This window comes from Rosa chinensis, chromosome 5 (assembly GCF_002994745.2).
Source record: "Rosa chinensis cultivar Old Blush chromosome 5, RchiOBHm-V2, whole genome shotgun sequence".
Taxonomy (NCBI): Eukaryota; Viridiplantae; Streptophyta; class Magnoliopsida; order Rosales; family Rosaceae; genus Rosa; species Rosa chinensis.
The window spans coordinates 82340059-82364521 of NC_037092.1; the positions used below are offsets into that span (position 1 = coordinate 82340059).

General features: G+C 44.7%; 3 protein-coding genes across 3 annotated transcripts; 2 read left to right on the plus strand and 1 right to left on the minus strand.

Moving 5' to 3' along the window:
* Window positions 1-3758: 3758 nt before the first annotated feature.
* Window positions 3759-5283, plus strand: LOC112164264. The gene is made up of 2 exons (XM_024300484.1): window positions 3759-4377; window positions 5228-5283. The coding sequence occupies exons 1-2, from the start codon at window positions 3759-3761 to the stop codon at window positions 5281-5283; spliced, it is 675 nt and encodes a 224-aa protein (XP_024156252.1).
* A 2081-nt stretch (window positions 5284-7364) lies between these two features.
* Window positions 7365-8241, minus strand: LOC112164265 (protein WUSCHEL). Its single transcript, XM_024300485.2, is given in 2 exon segments — window positions 7365-7564; window positions 7567-8241. Coding segments are annotated over 2 exon segments (684 nt in total). The 5' UTR covers window positions 8051-8241.
* Window positions 8242-16528: 8287 nt separating this feature from the next.
* LOC112164266 (uncharacterized protein At4g02000-like) lies at window positions 16529-17400 on the plus strand. The gene is made up of 2 exons (XM_024300486.1): window positions 16529-16578; window positions 16683-17400. The coding sequence occupies exons 1-2, from the start codon at window positions 16529-16531 to the stop codon at window positions 17398-17400; spliced, it is 768 nt and encodes a 255-aa protein (XP_024156254.1).
* Window positions 17401-24463: the final 7063 nt, after the last annotated feature.

Genomic DNA, 24463 nt, shown 5'->3' on the forward strand with positions numbered 1-24463 from the left:
CCAGAGGAAGTAACAAATTTTAGAATCACTGAACCAGGTTCCCATGGTACAGGAGCACGAACAAGCCAAGGCGGTGATCCCCGCAGAAGAATCATTGGTTGCTTTCATGGTTAAACGATTCAACGCCGATATCCCAGTAGATGAACCCAAGCTCAATCTTGATGATGACATAGACGAAACAGAAATGGTGGATACCTCTTGCAATATGGTTTATGTGCTCCCTGCTAAGTATGCCTTACCAGTCGCTGCACAGGAATGCGTAGAAGCTGACGCGATTGGAGAACAGCAGTTGCAAATCACTTCAGCCGCAACAATGCAGATAAAAGAAGTAGTGTTCCTTGAGACTGAAGATGCTAACAGTAAGGGTTTCTTCATGAGCTTCATAAGACCCACACCCGCCATGGTGCAACACATGCGACCTTTGTATATCACAGTAGAAATTAATGGGACTAAGCTCAGCAAGATAATGGTTGATACCGGCGCGGCTGTGAATGTCATTACTACCAGAACCATGCATCTACTAGGGATCAAGAAAGAGAATATCCAATCCACGTCCCTTACGCTAAAGAACTTCGCGGGGACTGTGACCAAAACATTGGGTTTGATTTTCCTACGAGTCAAGGTGGGTCCAGCAGAAGGGGTTTACGCTTTCTTTGTTACAGATTGCTATGCGGCATATAGCAAAATTTTGGGCCGCGACTGGATCCACAGGAGTTATTGTGTCTCATCCACCCTTCATCAGCAGTTGATCATATGGGACAGAGTCGCAGACAAGGCGGAAATTGTTAAAGCAGACCCGCGACCTTTTTCGGTGTCTACCAACTGCTTGGACGCAAGGTATTACCTAGAACCAATCTCTCCTTTACAAGTCGTTGGTATTGATGATAAAGGCTGCCCCATAGGGGTGACGACCTCTGAATTGGCACAATGGGGGCTCACGGTCTAAAAAACGACCTCGAAAGGCCTGGATATGCGGTGCCATCTCTAAGTGTTAATTAATGAATCACGAACTCATGGAGGAAGAGGTAGAGGCCTTCCATTCCTTGTATGAGAGGCTATCCTCATACTTGGTGGAAAAAGAGGCCTATGATCAAGTCGCGACCTTAGAAATTGTTAATGAAGAGTTCACGGACAAAGAAGGGGAGGAAGAAGAGATTCAGCTTGCTCCAGCGCAATTGGATGACACACCTCCGAAGGTTAGGGACCCTACTAAAAAGGTCAATCTGGGAACAACTGATGAGCCTATAGAAGTGGCTATCAACACTTACTTAGAGCCTAGCGAGAAACAAAGGCTCGTCGAATTACTGCTGGAATTCAAGGACTGCTTTGCGGAAAAATATGAGGACATGCCAGGCCTATCACCAGACTTGGTATGCCACCAACTACCAACGCTGCCTAATAAGAGGCCTTTGAAGCAAGAGCAGCGAAGAATGAGCTCGGAGACCCAAGTTCTGGTTAAAGAGGAAGTCGAAAAGATGCACAAGTCGGGCATTATTAGGGTAGCCAAGTACAATCAGTGGTTGTCCAATATAGTGCCTGTTCGCAAGAAGAATGGCAAGATGAGGATCTGTGTGGATTACAGAGACCTTAATTTGTCTACACCTAAAGACGTCTACCCCATGCCTGTTGCAGACATGTTGGTAGACGCGGTTGCAGGGCACGAACTGTTGTCTTTCATGGACAGCACAACGAGATATCACCAGATTCCGGTCGCGGAAGAAGATAGACACAAGACCGCATTCCGCTGCCCTGGGTTCACGAGAGTTTTTGAATATGTGGCCATGCCTTTTGGACTGATGAATGCCGGAGCAACATATCAGAGAGCCATGAACCTGATCTTCCATGACATACTTGGGAAGATCTTAGAGGTTTACATTGATGACGTCGTCGTGAAGTCTAAGAAGAGTGGAGATCACTTCACAGATCTCAGAAAAGTTTTCGAGCGCATGCGGCTACACAAGCTCAAGATGAATCCCGCCAAGTACGTTTTTGGAGTTTAGGCAGGCGATTTCCTGGGATTCATTGTCCATCAAAGAGGCATTGAAGTCCCTAAGGATAAGGCAAACGCGGTCATCAACGCATCTCCCCCACGAACGAAGAAAGAATTACAACAACTATTGGGTAAGATCAACTTTTTGCGACGATTCATTTCTAACTCTGAGGGCAAAATCCAGTCGTTTTCCCCACTGCTGAAGTTGCAAGGACAGAACGAGTTTGTGTGGGAACCTAAACATCAAGAGGCTTTCGACAAAATCAAGGCCTATCTTGAGAGCCCGCCAGTGCTTGTTCCTCCCAGAGCTGGATTTCCATTAAAGTTGTATGTTTCAGCAGGACATGTTATCTTTTACCTCAGTAGGACACTCACAGATTGCGAAACAAGGTACACTCCAATGGAAAAGCTGTGTCTTACATTATACTTCTCAGCATGCAAGTTGCGGCATTACATGTTGTCCTTTACTACTTGCATCATTGCTCAAACCGATCTAGTCAAGTATATGCTATCGCGACCTATCCTGAGAGGCAGTATTGGCAAGTGGGTGCTCGCCTTATCAGAATTCTCACTACAGTATGTCCCACAAAAAGCAGTAAAGGGGCAAGCTATCCCGGACTTTCTGGCACATCACCCTATGCTGGATGTCCCCGTGGTTAGAGATTTAGAGGTCGCTGCCACAAATTTAGATCGCCCAGACTTGGTGTGCTTACCAGAGTACGCCACGCTGTATCAAACCACAATCTGACTCCAGCCCTGGGTGTTATATTTTGACGGGTCATGAACGGATACGCTAGCAGGAGCAGGAATTGCACTGGAGAATCCGGCTGGAGATCACTTTTCGTACTCATTCCAGTTGGAGTTTCAATGTACCAACAACCAGGCAGAATATGAGGCCTTAATCATAGGCCTAGAAATACTGTTGGAAATGGGAATCAGAGATGTACAAATATTTGGCGATTCTCTCTTGGTTTTCAATCAGTTGTGCAATGAGTTCAGATGCAATAGCTTCACGTTGGTCCCTTATTGGAACAAAACATTAGAACTGTTAGACCAATTTGATAACGTACATCTTGAGTACATTCCTCGCGAGCGAAATTTTGCAGCAAACGAGTTGGCCCAGTTGGCAACAGGGGTAACATTGAGATATGACGTGCGGGAGAGAATCCTTAAAGTCGAGCGTCGCAATCTTCCTTCATGGATGGCGAGAAGAGATCCTCCAGACGATACCTCAATCGCTACCCTGGAATCCATTGACGTGGATTGGCGTATCCCTTTGATCAATTATCTCAAGCATCCTGATCAGACCACGGATAGAAGGATACGCTATCTTGCCCTTAACTACTTCCTCAGAGGTGATGAACTTCGCAGATGAGGAGTAGATAGCGTGGATTTCAGATGTGTTTATGGCCGCGAAGCGAAACAACTCATGCACTAAGTTCATTCTGGCATTTGTGGCGCTCACCAAGCAGGTCCAAAGATGCAATGGTTGCTCAGACGACATGGATATTTTTGGCCCAGTATCTTGAAGGATTGTATCGCGTTCGCTAAAGGTTGTTTGGACTGCCAAGCTTATGGGCCTGTCCAGCATGTTCCTAATATTCCAATGCAGCCCATTATACAGCCTTGGCCTGCAAGAGGATAGGCGCTAGATTTAATTGGGATGATTCACCCACATTCATCACTTCAACACAAGTTCATCATCATCGCGACTGATTTCTTTACAAAGTGGGTTGAAGCATTATCTTTGAAGGAAGCATCTGGCGGCATGTTGCGACTATTCCTATTCAGAAACATCATCTGCAGATTGGGGATCCCAGAAGTTTTTGTTTCGGACTGGGGGGCAGCTTTCATGGGTGGTGAAGTTGATAAACTGGCAAGAGAATGGGGAATACAGTTCATCCATTCCAGTCCATATTATGCTCAGTCTAATGGTCAAGCGGAGGCCAGCAACAAGATCATTATCAATTTGCTGAAGAAACTGTTGGAAGTTAATCCACGACAGTGGCATGAGACACTTTATGAAACTCTTTGGGCCTACCGCACCTCTAAGCGGAATCCCACCGCAACAACACCTTATGCTTTGATGTTTGGCCATGATGCAGTCCTGCCGTTGGAAGTCAACATCCAATCATTACGAGTTCAAGAGCAACATCATCTCATTGGAGAAGAGTACGTTCAGGCTATGTGGCAGGAACATGAAGACCTTAGCGAAAAGCGCTTGGAGGCTTTAGATAATTTGGTCATGGAAAAGCAACGAGTCGCTCACGCCTATGAAAAGTGGACGCGGGGAACGAGTTACAGCGAAGGAGAGTTGGTTTGGAAAGCAGTTCTCCCGCTTGGCGAAAAATTAGATGGTCGCGGCAAATGGACTCCAAGATGGGAAGGCCCGTACATCATCTATAAAATCTTAGAGAAAGGAGCTTTTCATCTCAAGGACCTGGATGGAGATGTCCATCATAACCCTATCAATGGGAGATACTTGAAGAAATACTTTCCCAATGTCTGGGACTCGGAGGAGTCGTAGACAGTTTATTCGTATAAGACATGGGGGACAATTCTAGTGTTCCTACACTCGCAAAGCCCATTCATGAAGGCCTGTTTTTGAGGCCCATAATCATTTCTTCGCTATGCCTAGCAACACTAGGGGGGCAACACTAATACTAAGCCCATTTAGCCTAACAACAACAAGCAAAAAAAAAAAAATTGCGTTAACTTTGTTTTAGGTTTTATATTCATATTTCAGTTTTTGGTTTATCTTTGTTCTTTATTTCGTTGGTTGTTTCTTTATTATTAGAGTCAAATTGAATTTTGGGTAAATATCTTCTTCATCGTAGGGCGCATCTAATGGGATGTGAGGTCTAGTTTGGATATGAGAAGTGCTGACAAAAGGTCTCGTCCCCTGTCAATCAAGTGAGCTGAGCTCCGCCAAAATCGTTCCTCTCTTCACCTGGTCATGTTCCAAAGGAGTTACCACAAGGAGAAGAGAAATATCCCTAAGTCCAAAACGTTTTTTCTTGTATGTTGCGTCACTTTATGTGTTGTTCTTGTTTTTATTTTGAGTCTTAGGATGCCCTTTCAACTGTCTATGATGAGTTTATATCTCCAAAATTATGGTTAAAAAAAAAAAAGTCATAAATACAACTCTTAGGGGGCAATTCTAAGTGTTCCTACACTCGCGAAGCTACTAAACCGAGTCAGCGGCTTCGGAAACTTTTTCTAGCTTTGCCCTCGTAGGAAAGGCTGAGCTCAAGGGAAGTGTGAGAGCCACCACCGTGACCGCCACCTCCTAATAGGAGCATTTTAATGCGACGTTTTAACTGTTATTTCCCTATATTTTCTGCGTTATTTCCTTAATAAAACTCTGTTTAGGAAAGTTTCCATTCTTTGATTGGGAAAGTTCCTAATTGTAGAAAGTTTCCGTTTTGTAGTTTCTATTTTTCATTTTTAGAAAGTTTCCCATTTTAGTTTAGGAAAGTTTCCATTTCTTATTTTAGAAAGCTTCTATTTTCAGGTCTTTGGAATAAACAAGCTAAATTGAGTTCATAAATAGGAAGAGAAGCTTCATGAAGATGACATGGCAAGAAGGTGACAACTTGGGAATTAAAGATGATTGATTGAGGATTTCAAGGAGAGATTTTCTTGGGAGACTTTTATGGAAAGAAATATTGTTGGAGGAATAATTTGGTGTGATTGCCAACGTGAAAATCAGAAATAATCAAGGAGATGATGCCAAGAGAGAAACAAGGAAATGACGTGGAAAATCAGAAAATATAATGGGTGGAGGAAATCAAAGGGAGAGTTTTGAGGGAAAGGATATTTTGTTGGAGAGTAATTATGTTGTCAACGTGAAAAGGGAAGAGATGATCTTGGAAATAAATCATGGGAGCATTTTAAAGAAAGATAAAGTTTCAAAACAAGGCTAGGTTCATTCCCTACTTTCTCTAAATTCATTTTGGCTGAAATTGGTGAAGTAAATCAGCATTTATTCATGATATTTTGGTAACTTCTCTCTCCTAAGATATTCTTGGCCGAAATTCATGAAGAAAATCAGAATAATTTCAAGGAAATTCGGCAATTAAATATTAGGGAGGTATTTTAGAGAATTTTGATTGGTGGGAACACATCACAAGGCTTACTTGGCATTCTATGATTGGTTGGACCACATCACAAGCTTACTTGGCGAATTATCATTGGTTGAAGCTATGTGTAAAATTCTGATTGCTTTGTGAACCCTAGCCGTGCTCCTATATATACCCACCTCTTTGACGTTGAGAAGAGTTCCACACACCTTAGAAAAATTCAGAAAAATTATATTGTAGCCGTGAGCTTTTCTCTTCCTCTCTCCATCCTCTAGTCATCTCCATGGGTTCAAGCAAGGCCAAAGGAAGAAGAAGAAGCCGTGAGCACCACCATCCATCCCCATCCTTGAAGCTTGCTTTCGAGTTTCAAGAGACCATAACGTTAATCATCCATCTTCATCTTCCATCCACGGTGTAATTCGACCTCTCCTTTGTAGACCTTGTTTTGAATTCGTTGGTTATGTACTAGTTGACATTTATGTTTGAACAAAATTTTCAATTTTGAAATTTTATATGATCGAATGAAATTTTCAGATTCTATTATTGTAATTTGAGAGTTGCTTATGTGAGTTTGTTTAATTAAATTTGCTTTATAGATATCTTTTGTATTTTAATCTTATGTGGTTCAAAACACTTAGGGTTTTGATATGAATGGTGCTAGATTTAAGAACATGAAATCAACTTTTTGTTTTGTGTAACTTGAATCGAAGTAGTAAAGGTTTTGGAAAAAAACCGAATTTAATTAAAGAGGATTGCAATTAGGTGGACTTTTTCATATTAAGTTGCACACTTGAGTTGATAGCCTTTCTATGTGTTTCATGCGTTAAACATGTCATGATTAACTAGCTTTCTAGGGCTTGATTACATGTTTGATAGGATTAATCTTTGTGCTTTCACTTCGGTTAATTAGCATTGAAAAGTAAAAAATGGGAAATTATTTGCTTTCAAATATTTCACATGATCAACTCCTTTCTCATGACTTAGATGAACAATATTAGGATTTAATCGAATTTGATCATAGTTTCGGTTTTGATCTTTGTTCTCTCATTCCATTCGTGTAATTATGTTTTTAGTTTTCTTTGTTTTCTTTACGTAGTTTATTTCCGAAAACCAAAACCTAAATCCCCCTTTAATTTCGTAATTATGTATATACTTTATTTGATTTTTGTAAATAATATACTTTGTGTCTTTATTAATTATTTAATTGTCCTATATTGACATGTGTACCCTCAATCCCCGGATTAGATCGATCCCTACTTGCTTATGCTAATAATGATATTTAGAGGGTTAAATTATGCGCTTGTTCTTAGCGTATCACCTCCATTGGAAGTAGTCTTCATGTTGCCACAGATGTCCTCACAATGCGCGGGAAACAGTGAGAGGGTTTCAATCTCCTGGTGATCTTCTCCTCTTTGTTCCATGAAAGTTTGTTCTGCATTCATGTCAAAGAAAGTAGTACTAGTTTCCCCTCAAGCTGAGATTGAACAATCCTAGCACTCTTCTCCATGTTCATGGATCCATAACCGCCATATTTCCCCATCTGCCCGTTAAAAGCAATCATCACACCAGCGGAAGAAGCAGAAGCAGGTGCAGAAGATCCAAAGTTAATATACTGATCCTCATGTTTCCAATTGGTAACATTGTCATCACCAACAAGCCCTGATCTTTGCATGGGCACATGAACATCCGAAGTGGACTTCTTCTTCTGCTTCTCCCGAGCCCTTTGGTTCAAGAACCAAAAATAGACGTTCTTGAACTCGATCTTGCCATACCATTTTAGCTGGAGACAGATCCTCTGAATCTGCTCTATAGTTGGGGACCTATCTCCCTTGTTGTAGAAAAGCTCCTTGAGGATTCTTATATGATCTGTAGTGGGAATCCACCTAGTACGGCTCTTCCTGCGAAGCATGTTAGCACTACTCCTGGCTGCTTTGTTACTTCCTCCATCCTCGGTTGGATGCCGGTTTTGTGGTTCCATTGGTGATGGATTGAGAGAATGCGAGAATTGAAGAGAGATGATGATGAGTAATTAAGAAAGATTGCTGTTAGAAATATTCGAGTTGATGAAATGATTTTGGGATTGGAAATTTGGGTTTATAATGTGGAGGAAGATATAGGCATGCAAATATCCACCCTTGGATGAAGCTCAATTTCAAAACTGATGTCAGTAAATCGAGATTAGTGATTCCAAATCTCGGGAAAAAAGGGACTAGCAGCATGTGAGGAGCAATTTTTGAGGAGTTAGCTATTATTAGAGGATTAATAGCATGTGAGGAGACCGAACGGTTTTCGAGGAGGTAACTGTTCCATTCACGAGATTATTTTTTCACGACCGTTGTTTTTCAACGAGTGATTAGTGCCTTAAATCTCGGAAAAGAAGGAATTATTGGCGCTAAGAGTCTTGAGTTGGGAGCCAGCAAGTGGATCCAAAAGATACATATTTTCTCAAAACGCTCGCCGCAAGACTCTTTTTGACGCGGAGCATATTTTAAAAGTTCATGTTATTTTCAATATACAACTATGGGGGCCTATATTTGGGACCTTGCGAGACACAATTATTGGCTTCTCACGGATATTTGGATATCAGGATAAGAAAATATTATTGTATTCATAAAGTGGCTTTGCGGCCAAAAGCAGTACATTCATTACAAAGCCAAAAGTGGCTAGAATACAAAACAGGAATATTCGGATATCTTCTGAATCTTTTCTCAAGTGGAAGAAGCTATGGAATCCAACGTCGGGTTGAGCCGCGTCATTATCTCAAGGAGGGGCAGACTTCAGGGAAGAAAAAAGAGCAGTAACGGAGCCCCCGCGCCCCCTTTACATGGAAGCAGCAGAGGAATACAACATGTGTTTGGCCAACACCATTATCCATAAGAAGGGGAGACTCCAGTGAAAGAAAATGGAGCCTCCAAGCCCCTAAATTGGAAGCAGCTATGGAATCCAACGCCGGGTTGAGACGTGCCATTATCTCAAGGAGGGTCAGAGAGTGAAGGAACCGAATATCAGCTTGAGTCTCTGCACCCCCTTTAGCCTTGGTAACCACTATTAGTTGGACGTGAAGTATAGGAACAACCATTCTGTTGCTTGAACCCATTCCTTCAAAGAGTCCATCCCTTCTCATCCTTCCAAGATTCTATCAAGAAGAGAAAGGGGGAGAAGGAGGTGAGAACCAAAGCCCCTTCCATCTGGAGGGCACAACAAGGGCCGGGTCTAGAAGGAAGGAAACAGAGGAGGAAAGACGAACCTCAGAGTGGCTATCCTCCCTTTCTCCGTTTCGCTCCGCGTGTGGGATTCTAACAAAAATGATCTCGCATGATCGTGGATCCCACACTCGGAGCCCCTTCGCGTTTCTAAACCAATCTGAAGCCTGGCATTGTTGTTACAGGATTCCAGAAAGGCGAAACACGGGGTTGCCTAAGATTACGCAACAAGGCCTAACCTAGGCTTAAGATTACGCCATAAAGCCTAAAATTTAGAGGCTAAAGATCATTTCATGAGGGGAAGATTTGTGAAGAAGGAGAAAGAGAAGCAAGGACTGAAAGGCCATTTCTTGAATGTTTCAGAAAATTTGTTGTGAGTATTCCTTGTCCAAAATACAACTATTTAAAGGGACTTCAGGAAAATCCCCACCCTTGGATGGATGGTTAAAGAGTCAAACTGATGTCAGTAAATCAAGATTAGTGATTCCAAATCTCGAGAAAACAGGGACTAGTAGCATGTGAGGAGCGGTTTTTGAGGAGTTAGCTATTATTAGAGCATTAATGGCATGTGAGGAGACCGAACGGTTTTCGAGGAGGTAACTATTCTATTCACGAGATTATTTTTTCACGACCGTTGTTTTTCAGCGAGTGATTAATGCCTTAAATCTCGGAAAAGAAGGGATTATTGGCATGTGAGGAGACCGAACGGTTTTTGAGGGGGCCTACAGAGATTGGCCCGCAAAGCTCAATTTCAAACAAAGTTCTCCACGCGGAGTTTTGCCGCAATGGCACCAGCTTTGGCCTGAGTGGCCTGTTCTCTGACACGAGCCAGGTTGCAGCCCATTTCTTCAGAAGCAGCCAAAGGTTCATCAAGTTGGGCTTCTTCTGCAGCAATTGCATTCTCAATAAAGGCTAAACTGGCATGGAGGTCCTCGATCCGAAGTTTGAAGTCGGACCTTTGGATTTGTAGTTCCCCCAGGCAGATGGCTCGCTCGTTTAAAATACCGCGGGAGATGTCCATTTCTAGAGAGACACTATTCAAAGCCTCTTGAGCATCGTAAGCCTGGGCATTCATGGCCGATTGATGTCGGCGGGCCCTACCAAGTTCTTTCAGCAGAGAATTGATATCACTAAATTGCCACAAAGTCAAAGCCTTCTCCTGGCGAAGATACCTTAGAGCTTCCAAGACTCGTGGGAGGATGTCAGTCTCCAATACCCGAGGACCCAGATGTTTGTGAAGCACCATCTTAGCCTCATCCACAGTAGAAGGAGGAGTTACCTCCAACACCCTCATCAATCTCTCGAATCTGGTAGGAGGATGAGGCGGCGGAGGTGCCAGAGGATCACGAACCACCAATGCAAAAGGGTGGACAGCTTCCTCAGTTTCTTCATCTTCAATAGGTTGGTCTATCCCTTCAGCCACAGGAGAATTTGGAAACTCAACTCGCGGCTCACCATGGGTAAGTGGAGCAGATTCAAGCATAGAGCTTTCGGCTCCGACGGTTGTCTCATTTATTCGCGAGACTTGGGGGCCACCACTACCGTCAGTATCATTTTCCATCTCTGGGGCCACTGTCCCGCCGATAGGAGCCTCAGCGTTTGCAGCCACCTCCTCGGTACAAACAGAATCCTGGTCAGATTCAGAAATGTCAGAGAGCGGGGTTGGATCAAAAAGGGAAATGGAAAGCATTGGCCAACAGTGGCTTACCTCTCGAGCTGTCGGGTCAATATCTAGTACGTGGTCTCCAAGAGGAAGAGGCCTCACCTCATTCACCTCTTGGACCTCTAGTGTCGCGAGAATCTCTGTCATCATCAGTTCCTCATAAGCGGTAGAAGCCTTAGAGTGGCTTTCCACGCTTTCATGCTCCGAGGAGTCGTCATTGGAGATCGTTATTAGAATGGTAGGACCTTGCAGATGCTCTGTAGATGTGGGAGATGGAAGAGGCGCCACGGGGTTAGTTGATGCTTGAACTAGCGGGAGAGTTGGCTCTTCTGCAACGGCTGAGGATCTAGCCTCACTCAGGCGAGAGGGATCAGTGGTCCTCTGACGGACCTATCGAAAGATATATAATGAAGATCATGCCCAGATTCTAAAATTTAAATAGAATAAGACGGGGCCGGAGTTTACCAATCGCATTCCCAGAGATTCGTCATCTTCAAAACTCTCTTTGACGGATTGAGATCGATCGCGTTTGTAAGCAAAGACAGCAGTGACCTATACGAGAAAAGAATCACAATTCAAAAAGGGGGAAAGCACCAAATATGCAAGTTTGGGATCGTTCTTAACCAAATTACCTCAGCGGGATCTTCATCATGAGAAGACTTTCCTTCAGGAGTCTCCTCTGCTATTGCCTTTTGTTTCCCGGCCTGAACAGAGGCTGCCTTGCTCCTGGTAGTTTGCTGCAAAACACACTTAGGAATAAGAGCGGGAAAATCATTTCATGAGGAAAAGGAATGGTGAAGAAAGACAAAAACTTACTGTTGCCTAGGCTCATGGATTTGTATCCCTGGACGCAATGAGCGAGAAGGTAGAATACGTCGCGGGGGTTGTGCTGCAGGGTTGGAGAAGCGCTCAAGAATCTTGCGGTCCTCCGGACCAGGACTACTCATGCCACGAAAGATCAGGACGAAGAGTTCGTTATGTGGCAGGTACCAATAGTTCACGGACACTTCTTTCCACCAATCAGCATAATCATCGTCGACATCGTTGAGGGGGTACAACATTCTGACCCAAGGGGGAATCACTATCAAAGTAAACTGACTCTGAAAGGGGACAGACCCAGGTGGGGCTAATCTCCGCCAAGAGGTGTAGTAATTGGCAGAATCAACCAGAGGCCAGGGTACCAACTGGGCCAACCCAAATTGGCGAGCGAAGTGGTTAGGGGCATAGAGCTCATAACTTACGTGGTCGGTGGCAAGACGAATATCCAAGAAAGAGATGGCATGACGAAAGGCCAGGAGGGCTCTTTCGCTATGATCCCGTCCACTGGGCAGAAAGCCATCGTCAAGGGGAGGAGGGAAAAGCCTAGAAAGGACTATTTTTGAGTCCGGCATCTCTCCCGGCAATTACAAGTAAATAAAACACTCGGAGTAGGGAGGAGCTCGATACCTTACGTTACGGCAAAGCCAGGTCCCTAGAAGGGAATCGACTGGAGGTTCCTTTGGAATATCATCGCAACGGAAGAGAGGGAAATAAATCTGCAACCAAAAGGCAAGAATCCAGAAAGGGCCACTAATGTCGGTATCGAAGGGGCGCATTACGGCCCTATAAAGGGAACGATATAACGCACCCAATACAGGCTGCCCAAGGCCAACACAAGTACCATTGTAAAGAGCAGTGGCCAGAGAATTCCAAGGCCCAGTAGGTTTGTTGGAAGAAATGCAAAAGATAAATTTGCAAAGCCAGAATTCCAGGAATGCGATACCTCCTGTATGGTCACGCTGGGTGTAGTAATAGTCGCGCCAGATTGGGTATGATCTGCTGTGATGCCCCCGACTAGCCATATCCATTCTCAAAGAAAATTGAATGCCATCAAACTGACCATGCACATAGGGGTCAAAGTCAATGGGCAACCCTGTGATGGTAAGAACATCCAGCAGAGTTATGCTAATCTGCCCGAACTGAAAATTGAATGTATTGCTGGAGGTGTTCCAAAAGCAAAGAGTGGCGGCTAGCGGTGTAGGGCTAGTATTATGGGGAAGACAGAAGCATAGATCGATGGTTTGGGTGATACCCACCGCATCCCATCTGGCCAAATCTCTGGCTCGGACCTCCTGATACCAAACCTTTTCCTCGGGAGCGATGGTAGGCCAGAAGCCCACTTTCCTCCTTGGTCCCCAACTGCTAAAATCACCAGGCACCTGCCGAAGAGCCGCTATGGGACGGCGGATAGGAAGCCCGTAATAGGCCATAGCATCATCTGGCAAACGATCGCGAGGTGTGGGACCCAGACACGCTTGACTATCACCGACACCAAAGCCCATCAGTCGACTTCTCTCCTCTCCGGTCTGACTTCTACATCGAACACTCATGTTAGTCCGCCAGGTGAATGCGGCTTTCTAAGTGATTTCATCTGCTTGATCGATAACGAATGGTTTCTTGGATGCCATTTCTAGGTCGCAAGGAACACTTCTCTATTACACATTGATTTATAGCTCAGATATTTTTGGAGATTAATTTATTAGCTGGGCCAGTGAGTGGCCCTAGTTGATAATTAATGAGTCATTATTCCATCTTGAGAATTGCATCTAAGGCGACAGTGAAGATACTTCTCCATTACACCTTGATTTATAGCTCAGATATTTTTGGAGATTAATTTATTAGCTGGGCCAGTGAGTGGCCCTAGTTGATAATTAATGAGTCATTATTCCATCTTGAGAATCGCATCTAAGGCGACAGTGAAGATATTCCACCTTTTCCAACCACTGCAGGGCCAACATATTAGCCTGATGTTTTTTAAATAAAACATGATTAAAACTGATGCGGTTTTAGATGCTAAAGTTGCAGCAAAAATGGTGGTTTCACTTGGTCACACGTCATGATGTCGATAGCCATGATCCAATCATCCTCTTCGGCATAAGACTCGCGAAGGATTAAATGACAGCAAACAGTTTGCTATTTTGCATCTTATTTTGCCAACTACTATAGGCCTTGATCAAGCCAGGAAAGCGGCTCCAACCCCTACATTGGAGAAAATCAACAGAGAGCCAACGAACAAGGCAGATACTTGTTGCTATACACATGGCGAAGCAACCACCAAGGAAGAGATGGATCCTTATTCGCGATCAAAAGCAGTCTCCTTCGCATGGGGGGCACGCTAAAGTTCTGATCTCCTACAACCTGTCCAAGTTTCATCAATTCACTGCATACCAGACATCAGATCCATGGGGGGGGGGGCAATAAAGTTGGCAAAGAAAGCGTCAGTTCATAACAAAGGCAATTCAGATTATGGCATTCAAGCTTTATGGCCTATTTAGAGGCCTATATGGAAACAGTCAAGCCAATACAAATGGCTTGGAAGCAACAACATTATAAGAGTAGTGCTGATTCAAGATCTCTTCAGTCAAAATGAAGACCTTTGACTTCGAGGTCTGGGGGGCAATGTTTGGACCCAAAATGAGCATTTTGGCCTGATAAGGCACGTCTTGGAGAAATTAAGCCAATGTCAGTGGCTCAAGCTATATATTTTCGACAAGTTTGAAATATATTATTTAGAGGCTAAATAAAGCCTACTATGGAAGCATGGAAATGAAAAGTCAACTTTAGCACATTTTCCTACTTTGGCTAGGAGAAACCGAGCTAAACAAGGAAGGAGGGGCGGCAGACTAACCAAATGAAATCCAAATGAGCTAAAAAATTCCAGATTAAATCTAGAAAGCCCAAGGATCATTTCTTAAGAAGAGTGCCAGAGCTATTTTTGAGTGGAAGGCCTTCAAACAATCAGTCCAATTTTTTGCAGAAGCAAAACTGGACAACTAGATCTGTAAGAGGTCCAGCAGCTTTTCCGGCCCAACCACTATACCAAAAGCTCTGAATTTTTACCAGGATGATCTACACTCATAGTGGAACATTTGTTATGAAGAAGTCACGGTCAAAATCTGAATTCTTGATAGAGATATAATTGAAGGAATAAAGGAGCCGAAAGTGCTTCCTTATCTCCAAAATTCATCATTCCTTATCTCCAATTATGCTTCCTTATCTCCATATCTCCGAAATTCATCATTCTTTATCTCCAATTATGCTTCCTTATCTTTAAAATTCATCATTTCTTATCTCCAATTAATGCTCCACTATCATTTGTTTAATGCCAACTACTTTGGCATGGTAGCCTATAAATAGAGGTTACAATGAAACACTTAGACACACAATTCACAACAACAATCTCTAAGATTATCCAAGCCTCTCTAGAGAAACCCTCTCCTTCTCTTATCGGTAGTCATACTCCAGTCCTAGTCTCCTCAAGAGCCGACTGTTAGTGCTACCAAACCTTCCAGCCAAGCTAAAGTCAGCTTTAGCAAGTTCTCCTCACTTCCTAGTAGTTCTTGCTCTACTCGATCTACAACATCGAGTATCGATTGTGATTTTGAAGAAGCTCAGCAAAAGTCCTCGCCACGAGGCATAAAGAACCCCACGACGAGGTTGGTGCTCTCCTCGTCCACAATCGCTTGAAAGAAGTTAGGTCAAGGGACACCCCCGACGACCGCACCCAAACGGTACTGGCACACCCTCTCAAGAAAAGAGACTGTTGACCAGCTCAAGGAAAACTAGAGCCAAACAGCTGCAGCTACCAAGGAGAAGAAAAGAATGGAGTCAAGGACCGGGTGGAAGGGAGGAAAAGAAAAGAAAACATATCTCCACTTTCTTTGTCTCCACCACCAAGAAAAGCTGCCTCCCAAGCATTAAAGAAATGAAAAGTTGCTGCAGTTACCAAGGAGAAGAAAAGAAAGGATCGGGTGGAAGGGAGGAGAAGAAAAGAAGAAAAGAAAAGAAAAGTTATCTCCACTTTCTTTGTCTTCTTGCTGCCTAGGATGAATAAATATAAACTTTGCACACAGAGTGTTGAGAGTATCTTGTGCTTCAATGGTTGGGGAGTAAGGCTTTTGTATTGGAGGTCGGAGGTTCAAACCTCGCATCTTACCGATTTTGTGTATATTTTGCATATTATTGGACTTGCAGGCAAAGTTGGGAATTTGGGCCCGAAAAGCCCGAGGACCGAACCAACCCGTTCAGGGTCGGTTTCTATCGGTTTTCATTTTCGAAAAAACCTGAACCGGCCAGAACAGATTATTTCAGGCTCGGTCTCGGTTTTACCAAAATTCGGGCCCGGCCCGACCCGAGCCTAGGCCTAGTGGTGATGAAGGAGATAGAGTAGTATGGATAGTATGAGTTTGGATTTTGGGAGGTGGAGATGGACGTTTTGTGAAGGAGATGAAGAGAGAAAGAAGAAGTAATAGATGAAGGAATTGGTTCTTGAGAGTGAGAGGAGAAAGTGTTTATATAGGGAAGAAAAAAAAGAGTGAAATGAACCGTCTTCTCTTCCAATGGAGAACCTAATCTCCTAAACCTCATAGCACCAACCAGTACTCACCAAGTGGGAGGCTAAGTGGGATCAAGATGCTTTTCTCTTTCTGTTCGTTTCGTGGGGTAGAGCCTTACAGTATCCTATGATGAGCATACTGTCTCTGCGCATTGGTTGCCTCCTCCGTCTGGGGGAACAACCTACAAAAGAGACAGTCCCTTTACCCCTGGCAAAATGAGCATTACAGAGAAGATATCAACTGTACCTGGTGTTACTGCTGTGATGTGATAGTCAGGTCCTAATTTTAATTCAATACTATCTGGTTAGCTGCCATTATTTTTCCACCTACCGTGTGGTTTTATACTTTATCCACCTGTGGTATCTGTAGAGCTTGTCTCTTCCATTTTACGAGTCAATATGGCTTTGTCACTAGCACCCCTCAGAACATTCCTTATGAGGATGAGGGTATTATTGAAGCTATGTCAATATGCTTCGAAGACACTGCTGATTTCCTGGATCTTGAGGCTGGTATTAATCTCCTGGGAATTCTTATTGCAGAGGAGGAACCTGGCCTAGGTAGTGTCAAGGCAACACTGATGGGGATGTGGAAATCGTTAGGCCAAATCCGAATCATTCAGGTCAAGAAGAACACATATTCATTAACGGTTGGTTCAGAGAAGTTGGCTAGTAAACTGATCAATGAGAGTCCTTGGAACGTTAAGGGTTACTGCCTATCTGTGAGGCACTGGCCTCACTTCCATTCCATTGATGATATGGACACCAATCGCCCAACGTACTGGATACAGGCCCACGGCATCCCCTTGGACCAAATGACAAAGAACAATGGCAGAAAACTTGGTGAGCTGCTCGGCTCAACACTGGAAGTTGAAGACCCAAAAGTTGTAGGTATTAAAGGTTACCTCCAGATGCGAGTCGACTTTGATACAAGGCGTCCCCTTGCCACCTTTGTTCAACTACCCCGTCTGACCTATAGAGTCACCAGAATCCGACTTCAGTATGAAGGTCTCAGGGTGTTCTGTTATCATTGTGGGAGATTAGAACATTCTAATACCTCCCTCAAATACCAGGTAAACCCTCTATATTGATCAAACTTGGAGTGGTTTACGATAATTCTCTTATTGAAGAACCTCCACAAAATCCAATGATTACTCAGTCCCATTTTCCCTTAGAATTCCTCTACGCGCCGACCTTCGGGATCTTTCGCTGGAGAGTAGGTGACCCAGTTGCTGTTCAAAATTTAAATGATAGTAGAAAGGGACAAGTCACTGCTGACAGGTCTGGGGAGGCACGTTCTACAAACATTGATGGTGGCAGTACCTCACAGACTAGCAAACAAAAGCGTGATGACATACTGACCACTGTGGTAATACTGTTAATGCTCAAAGTCCGGCGGGAGCCAATCTTTCGTTTAACGCGGGTCCTGTGGGTGGACCGCTACTCTGAGGATTTGATGGCCTCCGCTAGCTGTCACATGAGAGACAGGGCGTCAGAGGGAGACCGCGTTGGGCGGTCTTCACTTCTCCGATGCCTAAGTCAGTCAACACGTATAGGCAGCATAACAATAAATGAGTAGTGAATGCGTCATTAATGAGGAGAGAGGAGAGAAACTTTTATAGGTGAGGAGAAGGTTGATCTTCTTCTTGTTTTCGATGTGGGACTGATGTGCTTTGATTCCCAGCGTCTGGAGCTTCTGATGCTATCTTGGCGCGGTGAGTGACGGCGCGTCAGCAGTGATCTGGGGGCAATCCAGGGCTCGGATGGTAGCCCGCCTGGCTGTGCCTTCGCAGGTCACTCCTTTGGTGAGAGTTGGTACCTCTGGCGGTACAATGAGCGTGGCTCATTACAGCTAATTATGCTTGTTCTGGCACATGTAGGTACAAGTCCCCCAAGTCCCCAGTCAAGGTGGGCAATCTTGGTTGGGGAGTTGATCGGCGGTGTGAAGCGTTACTTCCGCTAGACTTGCAAAAGCATAATTAGCGTCAGTACGTTGTCAACCATGGATTTACTGAGCGAACGCTTTATACCCTTTCGGGTGGGCCCCTGCTAGGCCCACCAGGGAGTCCCCCACTCCCTAGCTAAGACGGACCTCCGGATGGTCGGCAACTTGTTTGTTGAGGGGGAGCTGCACGGAGCAGAGGGTGTTGGGTAGCGAGCCCAATCTTAGTACCCAAGTGACGGGGGTCAACGTACCTGATCAGGGCCGTCGTAGACTTTTGACAAGTCCCCGTGTCCCGTAGGGATGATCTGACCGTAACGCCTCGTGGCGGTCGTTGTCAGAGTGAGGTGTAGCCTCGGGATTCGCCGTTGGCGGATACCCCCCTCCGGTTGTAGCAGGAAACAGCGTCGCGTAGACGTGCTTGGCGGTATTTTATTGAGCGGTGTTGCCCTCAGCAAAGTACGGGGTTTGCAAGATGGAGAGGGAGCTCTGCCGATAGTGTTGCGTGTAGCAGAGGATGTCTCTCTTGCAAGTTGATGAGTGGAAGTTCTGCTAGAGGGGATTCGCTCAGCGGAGACTTCGACACTTGGAAGGTGATAAGTGAGAAGTTCCGCTAGCGGGGTTTCACTCAGCGGGGACTACGACACTTGGAAGGTGATAAGTGAGAAGTTCCGCCAGCGGGGTTTCGCTCAGCGGGGACTTCGACACTTGGATGGTGACAAGTGGGAGTTCCGCCAGCTGGGTTTCGCTCAGCGGGGACTTCGACACTTGGAAGGTGATAAGTGAGAAGTTCCGCTAGCGCGGTTTCGCTCAGCGGGGACTTCGACACTTGGAAGGTGAAAAGTGAGAAGTTCCGCTAGCGGGGTTTCGCCCAGCGGATACTTCCGACGAATGGCGCTTTCTTCCTAAGTGGTGACTTCCATTAGACGCTTCGTTTGATGGAGGTCGACACGTGGCTAACCCATAGAGGGTTAGCGTGTTGAGGCGTACCTCCTCCGCCTAGCCGTCTCCTTGCCATTAATGCTAAGTAATGATGGGTTTTGTAACCGAGGCGATGCCTCTGTTAATCCAGAGAGTAAGTGGAATCGTGGGACACGGTACGGCTGGTATTTGATGTCGTTTTTCAGTGGACGGCCTAGAACTGTTTGACGTTGACATAAAAGGGGGGGGGAAGTTAGCGAGATTTGACACTTTGCTAAAGCTTCAAACTCTACTCTTCATCTTCAAGCTCTGCTCACCTGAGATTCGAGAAGAAATCTGCGGCGATTTCGTGGAGTTACCATACCCGGAGGGACGACGACCTCCTGCCTCGAGGATAAGCGCTCACTATCTCACCGGAGACTCCATCATTAAGGTTGATACTCTGAACCTTATCCCTGTTTCATTGGATGTCTGGCATGGCCAGTTTCTGGGTTTTGGGTTTTCTTTTTATATGCTCTTCCTTGACGTGTTGTAAGGGTGTTAAAGTGAGTTTGGGGATGGGTTATGGTGTTTGACAGAGTTGGAGCTTTTAGGGATTTGCTAGATGGTCGCATCTGGGTTGAGTGTGTTTGTTCTTGTTTTGGCATTTTCTGGGTGACTGTTCTTGATGTTCTTGGGTACTAACTGATATAGGGATAGGTTAGATCTTGGGTGAGCTGACTGATTTGGGTTTTAGGGTTTGGGATAGCCGACGTCATAGAGATTTGAAGCAGTGACGATTCCGGATCCGAAGTGTCATTCAGTGTGGCGGATAGAAATTTTATTGACTCGTTGCGTTCGTCTGCCCGTGCAGGAACCTCATTGCCAGAACCGCTAGAGGTTGAGCCGCTACAAACCATACCATGGGACGTAGTTATGGGTCATGCCTCGCGTCCAGAGAGTTCTAGGGCGGGGGAGGCTGCCGCTGCCCACAATATGCGTGAAGAGCGGTTAGAAAGCAATAGTGTAGCCAGTGGTTCTGCTGAAGGGGGAGATGTAGCGGGAGAGGATGCTGAGTCGGCCTGGGTGCTCCAGGACGGCACCCTCGTTGATGAGGCGGGAGGTAGGATGACTGCTGTTGCCGTCAACCGGCTGAAGCGGATGTTCCGGTTGCCCGGAGTGGTGAAGCTGCGTCTGCCGACGGTGGAGGAGAAGGCCTCGATCCTGCCAGCGGGCTTTGCCGCCGTGCACGAGGTGATATTCCGCCAGGGAGTGACCTTCCCGCTAGTGCCAAACCTTCAAATTTTGGTGTGCGGGTTTGGCGTTGCTTTTGGGCAGATCTACCCCAACATGTGGAGGTTGATGCTAGCGCTGAACTCGCTATGGCGGTTGTCGGGTTGCGAGGGACCGACTGTGGTGGAGGTGCTGCATTTCTACGAACTGGTGTATGTGAAGCGCCAAGGTTGCAGAGGGCAGGTAAACCTGAGTTGCCGCCAGGGAGCGCCAAAGCTGATTGAGAACCTGAGAGATTCCATGTCCTATTGGCGGGGACCTTCTTTGTTACCACGACAGGGTGGGAATACCAAGCGGAGTCCAACGAGGGGGAACCGACGTTTAGGATTAAGTCGGAGTTTCAGCCTATCCGAGGTTGTCTGTCGGTCTCCGCTGAACATGACTGGAGGGTTTTTTTTTTTTTTTTTTTTTTTTTTACACAGCCTTGTATTCTGTACTGATAATTACATTTTTTGTGCAACGGGGTTGCGGTATAACCTGACTCGCGAAGAAGAGTGCCGCGTGGCGCGTATCAGAGGTTGCTGGCGGAATCGCAACTTGCTCGATTTTCGTCTCCTTACTGGCTGGGACTTGTTGGTCGATCAACAACTGACTCGTGTCGTTGGTAAGCACTCTCCGCCATACCGCACCTTTGATGAGATTGTCTCATGCTGACCGGTTTGTTGTTTTTTTTTTTTGTAGAAACTCTGTCGGGAAACAAAGCGAGCCGTGACGCCTTTGTAAAAGCCAGGGACCGCGCTGAGATCGACAACTTCTTGGAGACCATGTACTCTTTCGGGCTGGAGGCTCAGAAGACGGTGGTGAACCCAGAAACGCTGGCGCTAAGCCCGTCTGAAGCTCCCGTGGTGCTATCCATGCCGCACCACTCCCATCTTGGCGGTGACGGGCTGCCTGCCGTTCAGGCGGCGACTAGTGCGGTAAGCGAGGCTGTGCCGCAGAAAGAGAGAGCACCTGCCACCCGGCGCGGGGTGCACAAGAAAACAATGCACCCAGTTGAGGACATCACCGTTGCGGGGTTGGAGCCGCCGACGAGGGGCTCGAGGCCTGCCCCCGCTGGAAGCACGCGGGTGCTTCAGTGAAGACGCCGTCAGAATGACTCCGGCGGGGAAGAGGAGGATGCCGTGGAGATCACTGGGGCCCGCCAACAGAAGAAGGCACGACAGGCTCCACCCGAGGTTCCTGCGGATGTGGCGAAAGAGGCGGCCACGAGCGACCTACACTCATTTGCCGCTTACGCCGAGTTCCTAAATGATGGTGAGGGGGATTTTCTGTATCATATATGCGAGCGGCTGGGGTTCGGCGGCTTGGAGGGGATTGTACGGTCGACCACCGTTGACCAAACGCCCTTTAGCACGACATTTGGGCACATCTCTGTTGGGCTGCACGAGATATTTCTGGCGGCGTCGAAGCAGCCCCGGGTTGAGCGGGAGCTCAGGGAGGAGGTGGCGGGCCTGCAGAGGGACTTGGGGGAGGCCCAGGACAGGTTGGCTGATGTGGAGCGACGCCTGACAAAGGCCGACTGTGATGCAGCAGATGCCCGTGGCAAGTTGGCCGTCACCATTGAGCGGGACCTGGAACGAAACGAACAATTCTCCAAGTTGGAGCAAGACACTACAAGAGAAAATAGCAAAAGCGAGGAATTTCATTGTGACAACCCAAAAATCGTCGCAAAAACTTGTCAAATACGAGGAAATTTAAGTTGTCGCACATGATCTCATATGCGACAACCAATTTGTTGCATAAAGTAGGTATTTGTGACAAATTGACAGTTGTTGCCCATTTCACATTATGCGACACCCAATTCCTCGCAAAATATCAATTAGGCGACAATTTCTACCAACTGTCGGTTAATGTTTATGTGACAACTTTAACTTCCTCACAAAAGATTAATTATGCGACGATTTTTGCGGATTGTCGTTTAATCTTTCTGTGACAATTAGATTTTTGTCGCTGAAGACTGATTCAGTGACCACTTCTGTGAGTTGTCGGTAAATGATTATGTGACAACCTTACCTTCCTCGCTGAAAATCAATTTGGCGACAACTTTAATAGGTTGTCGCTTAATGTTTATGTGACAATTTGAATTTCCTTACTGAAAACTAATTAGGCGACGACTTCTACTAGTTGTCGGTTAATGTTTATGTGACAACTTTAATTTTCTCGCAAAAGACATATAAGGTGACGACTTTTACAAGTTGTCGCTTGATGATTATGTGACAACTTGAACTTCCTCGCTGAAAATCAATTAGGCGACAACTTTTATGAGTTGTCGGTTAATGTTAATGTGACAACTTTAATTTTCTTGCAAAAGACCAATTAGGCGACGACTTCTATAGGTTGTCGCTTGATGATTATGTGACAACTTGAACTTCCTCACTAAAAACCAATTAGGCGACGACTTCTACAAGTTGTCGCTTAATTTTTATGTGACAACTTTAATTTTCTCACAAAATGCCAATTAGGCTACGACCTCTACGGGTTGTTGCTTTATTCCTCGCATACAACTTATATGAATTGTCGTTTAATGTTTATGTGACAAATTGAAATTCCTCACATACAACTTATATGAATTGTCGTTTAATGTTTATGCGACAACTTTAAATTTCTCGCAAAAGACCAATTAAATGACATCTTCTACTGATTGTCTCTTTATGCTTATGTGACAAGTGAAAATTTCTCACAGAATACCAAATTAGACAACAAGTTCTATGTGTTGTCGCTTATTGCGTATGCGACTACTTGAACTTTCTTGCATATTTGTTATACAACTCAAGCTTTCTCGTATAAAAACAATTAGGTGCTACTTATATGTGTTTTCGCTTAATTGAGAATACTAAGATTAACCATCTGTTTATTTGAATCATTGATAACTAAAAATCTAAAATTTTATTTAGTTTATGCATAATGATCCCTTTGAGACTAGCACATTAGTTTCAAGATGACTCTTTTGTCTTTTTGCGTTGGGATATCTTTGGTCTTCAATCTTGTTGACTCATTCTAGTCACCTATTGAGTTCAATCTAAGAGACCTCTTATCCTAGGTTCAATCTATGAGACCTTTTGAATCGTCTCCGTTCAGGTGCCTCTTGATCGAGTTCTTATTCATTATCCTCATAGCTATTGAACCTCTTGAATCGTCTCTACTAAGGGATCCTTTTCTTTTTTTTTTGCCATTTTAAGGGATAGCTTATGGGATCCACTAATTTAACATAAGTGAATATGAAAGGTTAAGGTTGGACATATTCGGTACATCTACTGATTTAATCTAGTTCGTCACCTTAACAATTATCAATTTGGTTAAAAGTGTGCAGAAATAATCTACTCATAGAAACCTAAATAATCAATTTGCTGATACGTGATCGAAATATGAGTCCCACAAATGATTTCTTAAAATGACAAAAAAAAAAAATGAATATATTAATAAAAGAACCATATATATATATATGGAAAATTCTACAATGTGTTAACGTATAACATGCATACAATTGCCTTAAAAGTGGTAAAATGAGTCCTCAAACTAGTAATATTAGTCCTCAAAGTGATAAAATAAGTCTTTAAAGTGGTAAATTTTCTTAGTTATCACATGAGTCCTCAAAATAGTAATATTAGTCCTTAAAGTGGTAACATGAGTCCTTAAAGTGGTAAATTTTCTTAGTTTACCATATGAGTCCATTCATCATCCACCTCTTCCCCATAAATATGTTCGGAACAAAGCACGACCAGAAGGTTCTATTGCTGAGGCTCATATATCGTATGAATCATTAAAATAAATTTTTAATGTATCTTGAAAATGTCGAGACAGCCTTTAATCGACCGGAACGAAACCAGTTAGGGAGTGAACCCAATGCAGAAGTTTCTGTTTTCACTCAGAGAGTACGTCCAACTGGAAAAGGGGTAATGGTTGAGCGATCACATGAAGAATTGAAACAAGCAAATTGGTTTATCTTGAATAATTGCAACGAGATTGAAGACTTTAGAAGATATGTGATTGATAATCTACTTTATTTATTTGGAATATCA

What these genes read in the sequence shown, in the direction of transcription:
- LOC112164264 (XM_024300484.1), top strand. Translation starts at nt 3,759, where the DNA reads ATGTTGCGACTATTCCTATTCAGAAACATCATCTGCAGATTGGGGATC. An exon ending in ATGGACTCCAAGATGGGAAG is followed by an intron (nt 4,378 to 5,227) that starts GCCCGTACATCA and finishes TTGCCCTCGTAG; the next exon opens with GAAAGGCTGAGCTCAAGGGA.
- LOC112164266 (XM_024300486.1), top strand. Translation starts at nt 16,529, where the DNA reads ATGAGCATTACAGAGAAGATATCAACTGTACCTGGTGTTACTGCTGTG. An exon ending in CCTGGTGTTACTGCTGTGAT is followed by an intron (nt 16,579 to 16,682) that starts GTGATAGTCAGG and finishes TGGTATCTGTAG; the next exon opens with AGCTTGTCTCTTCCATTTTA.